General features: G+C 52.4%; 5 protein-coding genes across 5 annotated transcripts; 3 read left to right on the forward strand and 2 right to left on the reverse strand.

The window, feature by feature from the left end:
* The first annotated feature begins 1,121 nt into the window (after positions 1–1,121).
* Positions 1,122–2,445, forward strand: EI97DRAFT_324593 (uncharacterized protein). Its single transcript, XM_033794714.1, has one exon. It carries the CDS (start codon positions 1,232–1,234, stop codon positions 2,354–2,356), a length of 1,125 nt encoding a protein of 374 aa, XP_033654436.1. The 5' UTR covers positions 1,122–1,231; the 3' UTR covers positions 2,357–2,445.
* A 7,339-nt stretch (positions 2,446–9,784) lies between these two features.
* On the reverse strand, positions 9,785–12,642 carry EI97DRAFT_376295 (uncharacterized protein; the record flags this gene model as incomplete). The annotated part of the gene is made up of 5 exons (XM_033795546.1): positions 9,785–9,922; positions 9,970–11,345; positions 11,396–11,696; positions 11,749–12,110; positions 12,159–12,642. Coding segments are annotated over 5 exons (2,661 nt in total), but the record flags the coding sequence as incomplete, so codon positions are not given.
* Positions 12,643–14,194: 1,552 nt separating this feature from the next.
* EI97DRAFT_324785 (uncharacterized protein) lies at positions 14,195–15,492 on the forward strand. The gene has a single exon (XM_033794715.1). The coding sequence runs from the start codon at positions 14,299–14,301 to the stop codon at positions 15,319–15,321; it is 1,023 nt and encodes a 340-aa protein (XP_033654438.1). The 5' UTR covers positions 14,195–14,298; the 3' UTR covers positions 15,322–15,492.
* Positions 15,493–15,662: 170 nt separating this feature from the next.
* On the forward strand, positions 15,663–16,402 carry EI97DRAFT_458223 (uncharacterized protein; the record flags this gene model as incomplete). The annotated part of the gene is made up of 2 exons (XM_033800891.1): positions 15,663–15,719; positions 15,785–16,402. 2 exons carry the CDS (start codon positions 15,663–15,665, stop codon positions 16,400–16,402), a joined length of 675 nt encoding a protein of 224 aa, XP_033654439.1.
* Positions 16,403–16,857: 455 nt separating this feature from the next.
* On the reverse strand, positions 16,858–17,031 carry EI97DRAFT_458224 (uncharacterized protein; the record flags this gene model as incomplete). Its single annotated transcript, XM_033800892.1, has 1 exon — positions 16,858–17,031. A coding segment is annotated over one exon (174 nt), but the record flags the coding sequence as incomplete, so codon positions are not given.
* Positions 17,032–17,039: the final 8 nt, after the last annotated feature.

The raw sequence follows: 17,039 nt of genomic DNA on the forward strand, positions 1-17,039 counted from the left end.
AATGGCAAAATCACGTGAGCACATATTACTGCTCCGCAATCAGTGGTTTCTCCAGCCAAAACTTTGATTTTGCTCGGGAAAGGAAGAGCTCATGTGTTAAATCCAGTAAAATCAAGTACAATGGATTCTTCCATAGTGGTGTCTTTACATCACGTGTGCTCTTGGCGATCCACTTTTTACCATCATGGCCAAAGTTAAACTGAACCTCAATCATACTATCATACTCAACGTAACTCCACGTCGTTTGAACAGCAACGCTTCTGGTCCATTAACAACCCGCCCCGTCCGTATCTGTTGCAAGATAACTCGGCTGACTTGGATAACCGCTCCTGTTTACATCAGCCTACCAAGGCTACTCTCCGTCGCTTCTCCAGTCTTCCCATTGGACCTCTCCGTCTCAGCCTCACAGAAACCAGACGCGTGCTCGCGTGGAGTTCGTCAAGCGAGCGCAATACCCACGGCAGCAATCGCTCAGATGGACTACTTTTGAGGCGCCTGCGTTGATGCTCTATCGGGTTGAGCTTGCGCCATCAAGCCACAGGTCGCCTTCGATGTGTAACGGTTGTATCCACTACATGGACAGTACCTCGCTCTTCGAGGGAACGCCAAAAGGGAAAGGCTACTGAGTCGCGCCTCATTGAGGCTGCTCTCCTCTGGTATCATATGGTTCTCTGCTGCTCAGGGTCAACGTAGACAGGCACGTGTCCCACCGCCGTTTCTCTGAACTGTGATCTCCAGCAATCGGTGCTGAGGTAGCCACATCGTCGGCGGCGCTCATCAGGATCTTCTAAGCGCCCACTCTATCCCTCAAAATTTCAAGCTTTGCATCAGATTTGCCTTCTACACAAGCTTCGTCGCACGGAGGACGTGCATCATGGGAGTGGAGTGTTTTCCTGCCATTACTGCGGTTAATGTGCTGGCTACAGCTGTATATTGACTGCTATGTGCAGCTTGCTTCTGGATGATCGGGAACCTGGGGCCACTGACCGCCGCCACAGCTCTGGCATGCATTGTGGGCTGGGCAGGCGGCGTGCGCCGCCCACAATTTATTCCCTCACCTCCCCCGCATCGACACAGTCCCTCCCTCCTTTCCACCTCCCTCGAGTCTCAGCATATTCCAAACTCTTCTTCTCCCCCATTGTCGTTTCAAGAAATTCCACTGATCATCTCATTCTCTCGGACCAACCATTTCTCTTTTTCTTTGTCCGCTTCCTGCCTATCCATCGTGTGAATGCACCGCTGTCGGCAGCTTCCGTGCCACCCCAGGACAGGCCGTACGCGACCATATTGGTGGAGGGTATCTTTCCTACTATGTTCGACATTCCTACAATACTTATTAGTAGTAGCCACCCGCGAAGACACCATGAGTGACATAAACGAGTGCCCTACTCTAGCACTGTATTCTCGCAACGATGATCCGATGACGCAAGCCCTTCGCTCTGAGAGAGATATCGATCTTGATCAGCTTGTTGGGCTTCATCGACTCGCCTCACCGGCAACAGTTGCCATGTCTTCCGGCCATACTAGTACTGGCATCTTCAGCTCGAAGAGACCTTCTACCATCACAAAACCAACCTCTTCCGGGACAAGTTACCCCTTGGGGGGAAAGACTTGCAACGAGAACATAATTGCGACATATGAATCATCACTGTCGGCTACGCATGGCTCCGGTTCAGAGAATGAGCGAGAGGCAGTCCGTGACGACGCCTTGTTGGGTATCGGCGACTGGGTTGCCGACCAACCCAGAGAATCAGATACACTTAGGGGTACTGCTAAAGCTCGCAAGCGAAATCAGCCGGCCCGCCGACGACAAAAACACAAGAAACCAGTTGTCATAATCCAGCAAGAGCGCTTCGATAGTGCATCAGAAGAAGACAACTTCCCTGTTGCGGCACAAACCTCCCGACACAGGGCTGGTACAATTTATCGGATATCGAGCGGAAACGGTACTGATCTGCATAGAGGAACGAAATACCTCAAGCATCGACGGGAGGAGCGAGCAGTTCACACACTCCAACTTGCGGAAGAGGGCCGTATCGGAGTTGACAATGCTATATCGTCCTCTTCGGCGGCGGCGCCTATCACACGCACACGCCGCGCTCTCATCATCGTGCTCATCGTGGTTATTGTACTTACCTTTCTCGTATGTTCTTTTGTGGGAGCGCGAACTGGGAAGAACCACGTGCAACACACCAAAGTCGCCATATTTACTGGGACGGTACTCATTTCCTGCTGCACAGTGTTTGCAATGGTTCTAGCAGGGCGTGGCTGGCACGAGAGTCTACTCGCTGGGGTTTTGGAGTCATTGTTTGGCTTCGCACTTCTCGTTGAAATCGGGGACTTCATGGAGACATAAGCTAAAAGTTTGTCTTGCGGCATTTGCGTTGTACAATCCCGTCGAGCACAGAGGCAACTTGAACCAGTCCGTCTACCTTAATCAAATTTCGCATATCCGCCGGTGCCCTAGCCTGTCTTCTGACCATTATTTCGGAATTGAATTGAGCCTGCAATTGAACCCGCAACTGAGCCAGGCATACCGCCCTGTAACTGAGGATCCCGATGTCAACTCCTGCACCTACACAATACACAATATGTACGTGCCAACACTTCAGAGGTCCTCCGCAAACACACTACAAGATGCATTCTGAAAGGACCAGTCACATCCTGAGCTTCTCACACGTTGCTCGGTTCTCGTTGAGAATTGGCAAGGCGTAAGATAGATGAAGCACCACGACCACTCAAACAATTCACTTTTCTCACGTTGCCGGTTCCCAGCTGACCACTGGGCAGCATCCCGAAGCCCGCCATTAGCGAACCACTGAAGATTTCCAGATCATTCACGTTGGCTTCCGGAAGACGGTTATTGGATATCACTCCAGCTGAATTACGAGCACAGCCACTGCTGACAAGTTCCGGTCCCCTTGTTGTGCGCCCACACCGAACACAGCCACTGAAGATCGACTCCACAGAAGTGTAACAGCCAATTCTTCCGCTTGACGATAGTCAACGGTATTCGGTGAATTGGCCCCTGCAGAATGCGCGAGCAACCCTGCCACGCGAAGCTTCCCCGCATGGAGCGGAAGTGGGACGAAATCTGTCCCACTGATCAGGTCGCAACTCTCGGAAGTGGACACGACAGAGTCAGGCTGGGAAGAGTCAAATCGCCCGGCATGCCGGGGCCCGGGTCCTATCATTTGCAAAGATATGGATCCGCCGGCGGCGGGGAGATTGCTGTATCTCGTCGAGAGGTGAGCTTTGCAGATGAAAGCCCTTCGGCGCGATATGTGAACACTGGGTCATTTGCTACGTCAAAAGGCGCAGCCCGCCGACGCAGGTGAGCGACTTGGAAAAAATCCTAAGCCGTGGAAACGGCTAGTGAGAAAAGGAACGCCGCCTTTGCAAAGATCGGTCCTGCAGTATTCACGCATGGCATTGCAATTCCCGTGTTAGTAGTTGTCAACTCAGCCTAGCTGCGCAGTCACTCGTGAAGGATTTTGGAATTGGTCACACTGTGCCGATGGTAAAAGCGCTTGCGAGACCATTGCTCATAATCACGCTCGTCGCCATTGCCTTGGGGTTATTGTGGTTAGGCGACATGACGCTCCGTCGTACGGCAGGCGCCGTTGCTTGAGTTTGCCAACATGACCTGCGCCAAACAGCGGTTATATGGCGCAGTCCACGAATAGCCGACCAATAGGTCATCTCATGCACAGTACTCCGTGCTCTCTCTCTTTGGAGCGTCAAATCTGCAGCTGTATGATTTGGCTCGTACTGAAGCTCAGGGTTAGGCTACTTTTCTGTACAGAGTAATGTTTGCGGTTTTTGCTCTCGACGCAGCCACTGGCTAATTGATACGTTGTCTTGACGATGCTTTTGACCCATCCAAGAGAGATATCAAAAGAATTGAGGCTTGTACTTCAGAACTCAGTAAAACCGCGATGCATACGTTATGTTTCGTTATCCCGAACCTACTCTTTCACCCCAAACCGACGAAACCGGAAAGGCCGGGCTTACCCTACCACACTCTGTCCCGAAACTGGGCTGACACCCCACGCGATGGTATGTTACCGCCGTCAGCCCGACGCTGGAAGAAAGCGTCGACATGGCAGATAGCTGGATCTAGTGAAGAGAGTGTAGTACAGCGTCTAAGCACTGCCCGGGAGACGAGTTAAGCGCCACCCCCGGTCATGCATGCAGTCCTTTTCTACTTTAGAGAGGGGGAGGGAGCCCATGCAGATCCGTTGCCCTGCCCTGCCACGTATCTGGTGTTATTCCATGCCCTGGGCCATGCTGTGTTGCGTGCAGTGCAGGGAAGCATACCGGACAGTATGTGCAGATATAATATAGGCAGTGACATACATCGTGTCTCTGAAGCGTTCAATTGTCCCACATGCCATATTGCCTATAGTTCGAGTGACACCTCTCACACCGGTCAAGATGAGGAGTCCTTCGAAAGTCTCATTATTCTGGTTGCAGCGACAGAAACGTCGCTTACCCTAGGGTAGGAGGCCATGATCTTTCTGATATTGCCAACACCATGTGGCTTAATTGGTACTATCTCTCTCCGTCACAGCGGACCCGGGGAGGCATTTGCTAGAGGACCCCCGCCTGCAGTGACGGGGAGTGGGGGCGCCAGGGGTGTAAGCGTCAGACGGTATTCTCGGTCGAGGCTGAAAGACCCAACACCATACATATGCTCCATACATATGCTGTGCTACCATCTAGTTATCTGGCGGAGAGAGGCGGTTCCTAGACAAGCATTACACTCCTGACAACGCGGGCATGCGAAAATGAGCAGGCGATGCCAAGGGCTAGAAACAAATGCCGCGTTCCTCATCACTGCACTGCACGCCCTATGCATCTGGCGGTGCCCTTGTATATGTGTGCGCAGTTGCGTATCTTCTCGAGTGCTAGCCCTCCAACGACAGTTAAAAGGCTCACGTCCCTCAACTCGCATTCTGACATCGCACTCACCACCGTCAATCTCCTCCGTCTTAGCTGACCGTTACTGAGTTGATCCGTCACTCTATCACCGCCATAGCCACCACTACACAGGAATGGCCCGCTCAGGTTAGTACAAGTCCACTTCCCGTCTTGCTCTATCCGCTCCCTTGCTCCACCCCCACGTGGAGGGCAAGCTCGATCTGTAACCCGATCCTTCACCCTGGGCACGTTTTCTCTGTCTCCACTCCGCTCCCGAGCCTCCCTACCCTGTCCGGTACCTTCCATCTGTAACGTCTCGATTTTTTGACCTTGCACAGTCCCTTATACCCAACCTCAACCTCATCCTCTACTCGCCAAGCACCCATGCCGCCGTTCGCTTCGCTCCGTCGGCATCCCTGATGCAAGAGATATACTCGCTATATATTTCTGGTGGGTGCGGCAGCGGTACTACAGGGTACAAGTTGATCCACTTCTGTCTCCCGCGAACCGGTCGCAGTCAACATCACTGGGCCAGGTCAGCAGCAACAGCGAAGATTCGAGACTAGACGACTTGGACCCACATTCAAGTCCACGGCGACTGTTTTCAAAGCATACGGCTGGCTTAGATTGTTCTTTGTTAGCCGGCATTGGGGCGCAGTTTGAATGAAGACACTTTGATTGATTGCGATGTGAGGTGATGACACATGATTGATGATTGATGCAATTGGGGACACATGAGCCGTATGTCGTTTTAGAGAACCGCAGCTGTAAAATATTTCAAACTCGGATAGGAGGCGTTGGTAGAACCTTGATATCTTTTTATTCGGCAATGCGCAAAATAAGTTCGGCTTTCTCCTTATCTATGGAAGATTCTCCTTTCGCGTACCACTTGTGCTTTTCTTACAAATGGGTTATTGAACAACCTGGTTTAGCATACCTACTAGGGAAAGGGCTTGCTAGACAGTGTTAGAGGCGGAACTCCTGTCTGCAACATGTGATTATACCAACATTGATTGTTTCTATTTAGCCTCGCCTTGATTTCAGGATGTGGAAAGAATGCCTAGACTCTCTAGGTTGTCACTGTCTGGCCGCGCACGTTGCACGGGCTGTTAGAAGAAGCGTGCATATTTTCTACCAGCCCTCCTATTTTTGATCCGTCGCTCTATACGATCACGAATTCAGATTTTCTGCAACATCTAAAGCACATAGAAAAGAAGATAGAACTAATTGCAGGGGATTGAAACGATGTCTGCCTCAGTGCAACGAAAGAGACATCTGCGACCAATATCCGGACTTTTAGAGCACTCAATCAAGTCCTTAGTTTCTGTTAGTATTATAGGACTATATTTCTATGTTGGTAAGGGCGGGAACTTGCAAAGGAGCAGTGCAACGGTCCAACTAACTTATATGTTCGCAATGCTTAAAGATGTTAGACATGCAGGCACCGGACTTTGGCGACATGCACAGTGCTAGCTTACTTGATGACAGTGATAGGAGGATGAAGGATCCGCCAAAGTCTAAATAGCGCTCGGCGAACTTGTGAGAATTAGCCTCGATAACCTATAAATTTTCGGCCATATATAAATTTTTCAAATCACAAGTAACCTCCTCAGCCTCTTCATAACCCCAAGCCCAGCACCTTCCCACGACACCGCCCCTTCCACCTCATCAAACGGAGGAAACTCCCCATTCTCAAACCGTCTCCCGACCTCCCCTCTACCTCTCCAAGAACCCAACTCCGAAAACGGCGGGGGACCTGTTACAAGAAAGTAAATCGCCGATCCCAAGGCAAAAATATCAGCTGGGAGTCCTTTCATTCGCAACTGTCGGATCCGAACGAGGCATCGACGACCGAACGCCTTCAGCCGACCTACTATCGAGACGAATCGTGCAATTACAATGCAGTAGTTTTCCTTGAAAGCCGCAGCGTTTGATGATCATGTCCTTGTCGAGGAGGAGTTGCTGGCGCTAATGTCGCAATGAAGGACGTTATTTTTAATAGATATACGTAACTGCCTCTGTAGCCTCTAGTGCCTATTTAAGTTTTGCTTCAGCGGCGGCAGTAGGTCAGATGCGCACAGGTACTCTGCTACGGATCTATTTAGCATGTACTCGAGCAAAAGTCCGTCTTCATAGTCTCCTTTGAAGCCGATGATTCGATCTGCATGTCCGAGAATACTCGGTATCTCTTTTCGACGGTCAAGCCGTGTACTGCTTCCCACCTCAATGTTGCGAGAAGCTTTGCGTCTCTTACTATATTTGGGGTCGTTTCTGGAGGGATTTGCAGGTATTAGTCAAGCACTTTAAATCCTTCCTTGTTACTAACAGGTAGAACAAACACTAAGGGATATAGCACTGTATAGAACAAGGAGAGAGGGTAATAACAGGGTACTATCTCTGTAACAACTATAATTATCTATAAGATTTTATAGATGTAAGAAGTTTAACAGGAAGAACCGCGGAGATAGGAACGGGGACTATGTAGCTAATACAGCGGTAGACCATTGCTATCAACGCTATCCGTTACCGCTATCAGCGCCTGCTCATCTACTAGCCCCGTTACTAGCACCGTCACTATCGCCTTCACCGCCGCTGTTTTCAGCGCTATGGTAATCATTACCATTATCACCAGTACTATTGCTATCAACCTAGAACATCGCCTCGAACATTTAATTACATCGAATTACACTAACCTCCTCGGACGTAGAAAGCCCTGCAGAAAAACCATTAGGATTGTTAACTGCCTTTTGAAGAGGAGAAGCAAATTTAGCACGGTAGAGTGTCGAAGGAAAAGAGGAAGTTGGGGGTTTATATACCTTCCCGTTAGCAGCTGCAGGCAGGGCACAAGTGAACGGGACAGTGCAAGAAAGCGGCTAGGAGTCTTGGGTTTCTAGGGTAGTAGAGAGTAGCGTGATAACGATGAGCATTACCGCTATTACCGTTAGTATTGTTACGCGTACAGCGACGAGCGCGTTTGCGGAGTACTACAGCCGTTACCACGGCTGTTACTACCGCCGCTATCAACCGGCAGAGCTATTCATCCCTCTCATTACCGCCACCATCATCACCACCATCATCACCACCACTATTCCTCAACATACTGCCCTCCCCTACCGCGAGGCACCCTACCCCCTAATCCCCCTTACTCTTACCCAATACGTTTTACGCAAACACTGCAGGAGCAGGGGCAACATGCGAACAGCAGTCTCAAGTTTGAAGTTTAGGAAAGAAAAAAGAGGAGAGTTGTAGAGACTAAACAAAAGCGCAAAAGCGGACTGTTTATATAATTGCACAAACGCGCAGTAGTAAATACAGGACTACCCTAGGGTAATAAGAGAGCACGAAGCACGTAGTTTAATTCCGCAGCCTGCTTCGCAGCCCCCGCCTAGGGGAGATTAAGAGAAGGTAGTGAAACACACATGCCCACCATCGTACCTTTTCTGATACATAAACACCGACATCACCACTTTCCTAGATCAAGAACATAATTCCTAGATCATGAACATAAGTTCGACTAAGCATGCAATTTAGCAGGCTCTCTCGTTATAATCATTATTTATAATCATCACCACCACCACCATCACCATCACCATCACCATCACCATCACCATCATCATCACCATTACCATCACCGTTTCCCAACCCAAACCCCGATCTACCATGTAGCCTCTCCGTTCAACACACACCAGCCCACACCAGTCCTACCACCACATACTTCTGCGCTAATTGGAATTTAGGTACAACCAAGCATAAAGCTAAAAAACAAAATCAAAGAGCAAGTCGAATCCAAGCACGACAGAAAAAAAGGGGCAATTTATATCCCTTCCCCCCCCCCTCCCCCCCCCCCCCCCCTCCCCCCCCCCCCCCCCCCCCCCCCCCCCCCCCCCCCCCCCCCCCCCCCCCCCCCCCCCCCCCCCCCCCCCCCCCCCCCCCCCCCCCCCCCCCCCCAAAAACCCCCCCCGGCTCGCCCCCCCTTCCCTCTTGGCAAAAAGGCCTTACAACCTTAACCCTCACGCGAACGAGAAGGCAAGGCCAGACAAGAAAAATACTGGGAAGAGGAGGGGAAGAAAAAATCAAATCACATACCCATGGTCTTACGCCTTTTGTTTTAAAATTACCATCGTTCGACAGCTGACATTGGTTGGGAAATCCATCCATGTCTAAAAGTGAATGTTACCTATATCTAAACATGAATATACTTCGAGAATTCAAGAAGAAGGAACACACATGGTGATACTCATCATCTTCATCATCACCGCCACCTCACAGAAACAACACCACAAAAACAAATACAACATGCACAGCACGACACACACAAACACAGGCAATTCACCCACCAAACCACAAGCACCCCACAATCGCACACAAACACAAGACTAAAATCCTCACATTTCCACTACCCTAGCAAAGCTAAAGCCACCTCACCCCATACCCCACATACCCTCCCTCCCTCCATCTAATACGAGCCACCCATCCGAAACCCTCAACCCCACAAAATACACAATCAAGAAAGTGAAAAAAAATGACATTTTCTGCTTTACAAAACACACATCTAAACGCCAAATCAACCGCTCAAAGGAAAAGTGAAAAAAATAACAGCATTACAAGCCAGGCAGGAATCGAGGGGATCGGGGCAGACACTCTACAAAAGTACGCAGCCAGGTCCTGCGCTGCAGGGCGCGTGCTCTGGGTTGAACGACGCTAAGAACGCCGACGGCGGCACACGCGCAGCACGTGGACATGCAACGGAGCAAAAGGGAAGGTGGTACACGAGGACAGATATGGTTTCGAGGGTACGGCCGTCTACATGATGGTTTTTTGGGTTGGGCGCGCCCGCAGTGTTGCATTGGGCTTTGCCTGTTTACCGCCTCCTAACGCAGAAGAACAGACCGCTCCGACCAAGGAACCACAGACAGCCGATGAAGCGGACGAGGGAGAGGAGGGCAGTGGCCCACAGCAGGGCTTGGAAGAAGCGGGCGGTACGCTTGGTGGCGTTGGACTTTGAAAGTTAGCTGATGAACAACCACTGTTGGTGGATAGACATACCGAGAAACCAAACTTGTTGAAACTGTCTTGAGTAATGATGACCGCGAGCAGGGCGTTGGAGAAAATCCACGAGGTCGTCAAATGGGTACGGAAAGACTTGTACGAATCGTCCAGCGTCTTCTCCGTGTTCTCCGGAGGTGGGACATAGGGAGCCAAGGCGCGCTTGACGGTTGCCTCGAACTGGCTGTCAATGTCCGCCTGCGGCAGGTCGGGCTCTTCAATGACCGTGTGCTTGCCATCGGAAGCTTTCTCCGTCTTTGCCGAGGGAAGGGCATCGGCCTTGTCGGCACCCTTGGTACCCCACGAGACGTCGTGCCAATTGCTGAAGGCGTACACGTTGAGGATGTTGATGTACGACGACATGATGAGCAGGTACTGCGGGAAGGACGTGAACATGTGCCAGGGGTCCAGGTAGAGGAAGGATGCCACAAAGTACAGACCGAAGGTAGCCGCCAGAGCGATCAAGATGATACCCACGCCATCCGACGAGAAGAACGATTCGACAAAGTTCTTGGTCGAGGACGTGTCGAGTTCGACCGAGGTGGGTGACGTGAAAGCCTGGACGACAAGGTACATGGAGAGAACGATGATGTAGAACTGGATGAGACCGAAGACGCAGAAGGAGACCATGTACGACCACCTGGAACCCTTCGGCCTGTTACCCAGGGCAAGAATGAACTGGAGGCCGAGGAAGGCGAGGTACATGTACTTCAGGACGACGTTCAAGATCGGAGTGACGGTGTTTCCGAAGGGCCAGGCATCGCGCTTGGTGTCCGGGTTGGGGTTACCGACTAGGTCCATGATGACCGAGGTAGTGAGCCAGAAAGAAGCCAGAGCAAACCAGGAGAGGAAGACGGTGAAGGTGTTGTACAACATCTGAATGTGGAAGAAGAACATGCGAATGATGTTGTGACCGCTCTTGTACATGCGGCCAAAGTGCATCAGCGAGTAGATACTGGCCGCGAAGGAACCGTTCAGCCAACGACGACGCTGGCCAATGAACTCGGGTGCGCCTTCGGGAACGTCGGTTTCACCCTTGGATGCCTTGACATACGTCAGATGCCACTTGGATCCGGCCTTGGCGACCAGCTCGAAGCAGAGAATACGATCTTCGGCCAGGAACATGTTCTTCTTGAAGATGTTCATACCCTCGATACCCTTCTTCCCAAGAATCTTGGAGAGCGTGTGGTCACCGTGGAAGTACTGCTCCAGAGGACGGCCCATGATGGCGCGGAATCGGTAGGCGGAGAACGCACCGGGCAGCACCGAGACGTAGCCAAATGAGGACTCGAGCGGCTTGTCCAGAATATTGGAGATCTTGTACTCGAAGTTCTGCGCCGCAACAAGGGGGTTGAGCAGGTTCTTCCAGCCCTTACCTAAAGGTAACTATTAGCGTTAATACCTAAGGAGATAGAAAGAAACCGACCCAACATGGCGTGGATTTCACCGCAGGCACCACCGAGATCCTTGTCGTTATAGAACGCCTCCCACAGAGCAAGGAGCGACTTGGGGCCGGGCTTGGTACCGGCATCGAGCAGAATGCAGACCTCGGGATTGAGGATGCGGCCAAAGGCAGTGAAGAGCCATCGATGCGAGTTGATCTTCTTGCTGTTCTTCTGCTTCAAGCAGAACATCATCTGGACGGGCGGGAGCGTGCTCGCGCTGTCATCGTGGGGCCGGATGAGCTGCTGGTTGGGAGTGACGGACAATTGCGTAGTGTATTCAAACTGTAGGGGTCAGCTTTTCAAGGGTTCTTCAGTCGTGTGCCGCAGTGCTTACAATGTGAGCAACGGTCTCCTTGCCATCGATATCCTTCTTCATGACACCGTCTTGGTAGACTCCGATTGTGGCAAGCAAATCGAGAGTGCCCTTGTCGCAAGGGTCGATACCGTCGAAGACCAAGCAGACGACAATCTTCTGCCAAGCCGGGCCGCCCTTGTTCCAAAACTCGGACTTCTTGAGGTTCACAATGTCGCGGATGTTTTGCATGACGCCGTGCAGCGTGCGGGCCGTCAAGACCTTGTCTTCATTGTAATAAGTGATTGCGATGAGAAGCTCGGTGTGGCGATTGTACATGGCCGGGCGCAGATTGTAGCCGTTCTTGAGGGTGAAGTCGTTAGGGTCGCACGTCGCGGCAGTGTCTGGGCTACGTCAGCAGGTCAATCGCAAAGTTGGAGAAGGAAATCTACATCGCATATGGGTAAACTCCTCGCTGCCGCTCTCGAGGTCGTTTCGATATTTGGCCTGGATGGCATTCTGGATGGCGCTGGGGACCGGATAGTCTGCGCTCAGCACGGAGCCCTGGACGAGCTTGACCTTTCGGGTCATGCCACGCTTGAGGCCGCCGGCAGCGCCGCCGGGCTGCTGGCGCTGCCTCCAGGCCTCGGTGGAGCTGGTCTCGCTGCGCGAGTATGGCGAAGGGGCACGAGCAGGGGCGCCAAAGTCGGCGGCTGGATCATAGTGGCCGGTGGCCGAGTAGACATCGGAGCCATCCGGGCGTTGGCCTGGGTATCTGGTGGTGGGTGTGCTGTCGGTAGCATATGTTTCTGTCAGGCTGTAGGCGGAGTGTGGACGGTCGGGGACTCCATAGCCACCGTGGTGGTCATCGAAGGGGCCCGGGTTGACGCCCGTGGGATTCGAGTGCAGCAAGGAACGGCCGACCTCGTCCTCGTCTCCCTGGTGTCGATGCGGAGGGTCGTCGTAGGGGTGCTGGCAAGTGTGTTAGTACAACCGATGGATTGAGGGGGCAAAGTGATTGGCATACTCCTGAGTGAGGGTCGCCGTAACCTCCTGGGCCTTGGTATGCCATGTTTGTTGGTGTCGCAGCAGGCGCGCTGGACCGTGAAAGGAGGCGCGGAAGGGGATAGAGAAAGTTGTGCCTTGGAGCAGCGAGGGCCGGCGGGCAGGTAAAGAATGAAAAAGAAAGAGGAAGAGGAAAAGGCACAACAGAAGCTACTAGCTGGGGCTGAGGCGGAGAGGGTGCAAAGGCTGGGGCTTGTGCGAGAGAAATGGGGAGCGGTCGGGAGAGCTGAATGAGTGAAGGGAGGAGGCGATCCAAAAGGGGGCTAGCGTGGCGCGGTAGGGTCTGGGGGGGCCACAGGCAGCGAATTGGCGGGCGATGAGGTGTTGAAACAGGACAAGACGTGGAATGCACTCGACTGGTCAAACATCCAACACACTGCCGGTCTTGCCCGTGTCGCAGCTGGTCCTTGAATCAAAATGTAGTCTACTCTACTGTACTGTACGAAGTAGTAGGTGTACAGCATCACGTCCGCGTGAAGGAAGGAATGCAGGCCGTGTGACCGCCGACTTCACCGCATGAGACCTTGAAAGGGTACCTGGGTATGGTCAGGAGCACAGCTGTGAATGCTTTTCATGAGGTGTGGCGCAGCTCCTACTGTGCATAGCCGGCTATTCTTAGACGGTTCATGAAAATTGAAGGGTTGTGGCTGTGGTTTGGGATCCCTTTTCCGCCGCTCGCCGGACCTCAGCCCTACACTACTGTTTACTGTAACGGCACTCACTGAAGCCCTTCGCTCACACCGACCCTCCCATACGACTGACTGAGCATTTGAAGTTGCTGCCACCAGGTACGTTATGTCACACATTCTCTCAAAGATTTCACATATCCGGCTGGTCTTACATCATCGTCGCAAATTCTCCGGATTGGATATATTAACTCATATCCCTGCGCCGATCCCAACGTCAACTCTTCAACCTGCTTGCTCTCCCTCCAACAATATTTCCAAGACAAGATCTTAGAAGAGAGGGAAATATTGGTCCTTTTCTCCGTCTCAAGGGAGTAGTTCTCTCACAACCTGGCAAACATCCTAGGTGTCCGATCCATTCCACATAGCCGTCAGACACAGGTTGATGATGCAGATGCATGCCGTTCAGCTCTCATATTTTTACTTTCACAGTAACAACACTTTCTTACTCCTCTCTTATCAGTACAGCCCACCCTCTTTTGGTTCTTCTCAGGTAGTACTCTCTTTTTGCAAATCTCGAGTCGCACAAAGCAACCCGTCTATCCCATCGTCCACTTGCCCGCTATCGCTCTTACCTTGTGAATGTATCATGATGTCATGTTGGCATTCCTCACGCAGCCTTCAGCCTGCACCATCTCTCCACCATCTCGTCTTATTACTTGCTTTCCTATAAGCCCCGGTATTCATCAGTTTCACTGTCATCCTAGTTTCTAGCTGACTGAAAGCGCCCCATTCTAGTCCCATATCCGTCTCGCCACAGCATCCATTCTACTGCCAGCGCGTCTGCTTGCTTCTTTTGGCTATCAAATTGCGCAACCCTCGCTGCAGCCCGATAATCCCTATGACCTCCGCCACATCGTCAACAAGACATCTGCCAAAGTCCAAATTCCACCAGAACATTGCTTCGACGCCAACAGAGAGCCGGATTCCGAAAGTGCCATTGCATGAGGCCCCTCCTCATGAAAACATTCATCTCGAAGCGGACGCACCTTCCTTCCTCCACCCAGGTCATGTGATTCCCCCTCGCAACTATCCGGGCATCGACACGCTCATCATCGTCTGCTGCCATGCCATATTCCATCCAGATCCGAATCAACCCAGCTTTCCTCTTTGCAGTCCATTCGACGAGAAACACTGGCACCTGGCACCCTTCCAGATGTCGAACCCCGTGACCGGCAAACCGGGAGAGCATGAGACCTTCCTGGCGCATATAACAGCAGGATTGGATGCCCCCACGACAGGATCCTGTGCAGCAAAATCCCTTCTGGTATTCAGCGGAGGTGCCACCAAACCGTCCCTGACTTCGCTCACCGAAGCTCGCTCCTACTACAATGCAGCCTTGGCACTCGCACTGTCACGGGGCTCGAACGGGGGCGGCCACGCAAAATCGTTATTCGATAAAGGCTGGATACTGCTAGAAGAGTATGCCACAGACTCCTTTCAAAACTTGTTGTTCAGTATCCTCCGTTTTCGGCAAGCTACCGGCGCTTATCCCAAGCAAATACGCGTGATAACGCATGCTTTCAAGGCCAGGAGGTTTCTGGACTTGCATGCGCCGGCCATAGCATGGCCAGCTGACCGTATCAGAGTCCAAGGGATTGACCCTGTCATGTCTAGGAAAGAGTACGAGGAGACGTGTGCGGGCGAACGACGCTTTGGGTTTGAACCTTGGAAGCAGGATCCTCTCGGACTCGGAGAGCTGCTGGGCGGAAAGCGGATCCAACGAGGATGGCGGCACAGTGCCGTGCAAGAACTCGGAGCGAACCTGGAGGAGAGCGTGCGGCAGTTGTTGGAGGGCAGGATGGTAGACGATCTTCCCTGGCGCGTCGTGGAGCCGCAGAAGAACAGCATGGCCGAGGACTAATCGGCGAAGTCGACCAACTTTGCATTTCAGAACTCCAGGCTGCATCCACGCACGTCGGAGCGATTCACGTTCGTCCTGCTTTGCTTCCATGAATCTGGCTATGCTGCCTCCGCAGCCATGCTAGTTTTCGTCGCTCCACGTCTTTCACCGAAGCCCACTGCCTAGCAACGACCACCTTCCGCACAGCGTTTGGCTAGCAACGCGCCATCAAAACAAAAACAAGGGCACGCAATGCACCTAAACACACGCCTTCTCCCACATCATCGCTCCACATCCGCGCAAGCACCACTCCCATGACACCCGTCTAGGTCTCGCCGCGGCTGTAATCGAAAGGACTTAACATGCCGCCTTTGGTATTACCCATCAGGCGTAAGCGTGCTGCGTCTCCGCTCTTTACTGTAAGTCTACATTCACATATCCTCACGTTCGCTTTCCGTTGGAACCGCACGCTACACCGCACTAGAAGCCAGAACCCTCGATCCAGCAGCAGAGAAGGAGGAGGAAAAGAAACCAAGAGACGATCGACTTCGACAAGCTCGAACTCGTCGAACCCGCCCGCCCAGCCGATCACCAACACAACCTACCCGACACCGACGACTCCCTCCTAGACGACGACGCAGACCTCTTCGTGGCTCCCACCAAAGACGAGATACACGAACGGCAAGCGCATCTCGCGGCTCGTCGCGCGGCCAAGGCGCAGAAGATGGCCAGACGCGAGGCTGCTCTCGCGGCCGCGGCGGCGGAGCGGACACGCAGGTCTCAGAAGATATTGAAAGACACGTTGCCCTCGGTGCGCCAGCGCGTGCGCAACAAGAAGCTGCAGAGCGTGCTGTCGGGTTCAGGCAATCGGCCGAGAATTGGGAATGCCAATGTCGCGCTGATGGCGACGCGGAGGACGCCGGGGAATCGGGCGGGGAGGTTGATGAGGAATGATTTGGTGGGGATTATGAATAGCGTGGAGAATGGGGCGGAGATGGAGCCCACGGAGGAGGAGCGGGAGAGGGAGGAAGCAAGGATTGAGGTGAGGGGGCAGGAAGAGGAGCGGGACTTTTTGAGCAAGGTGCTGAGGGAGGCGGAGTAGGCTTTGGGTTGGGTCTTCGAGTGACATTTCGGCGTTGGGGTTGGTGGGGAGGGGGGTTGTCTGGCGTGGTTGTTCATTCCATGGGATTTGTAGATTAGGCTTCATTCGTTCTGGCGCCTTAGGTATAAGGCTGATGGGTTGTAGCGACCTTGCAGGTAGCTTCCAGTCCTTTCTACATCACTTGCACGCTGTCGGCCGCCACGCACGTTTTCTCAAAAGAGACTCTACATTGTTTGCTCCTCCGCCTCTCCACTTAAAGAACTTATTCACGAATCGAAACATATACTTCCTAGATACCGGCAACGGGTTCCGCCGTTCCGTTTCAACTTGGTATGGACTGATCACAAGTAAAGTTAATCCTGTATAAGCTTTTGAAACAAATGACGGTCTTGTCGGCACGCTGGGTGAGTAGCTTATCCTTTTCTAGCACTTACTCTAGATGCGGCTTTCTTTACTTATACGAGGATTATTTTCCCTCCCCTTCTTCTCCCTCCTCTCTTTCCCTCCTCCTCCTCCTCCTCCTCCTCCTCCTCCTCCTCCTCCTCCTTCTTCTTCTTCTTCTTCTTCTTCTTCTTCTTCTTCTTCTTCTTCTCCTTCTTCTTCTCCTTCTTCTTCTCCTTCTTCTTCTCCTTCTTCT

Source organism: Westerdykella ornata (genome assembly GCF_010094085.1).
Source record: "Westerdykella ornata strain CBS 379.55 unplaced genomic scaffold EI97scaffold_9, whole genome shotgun sequence".
NCBI lineage: Eukaryota > Fungi > Ascomycota > Dothideomycetes > Pleosporales > Sporormiaceae > Westerdykella > Westerdykella ornata.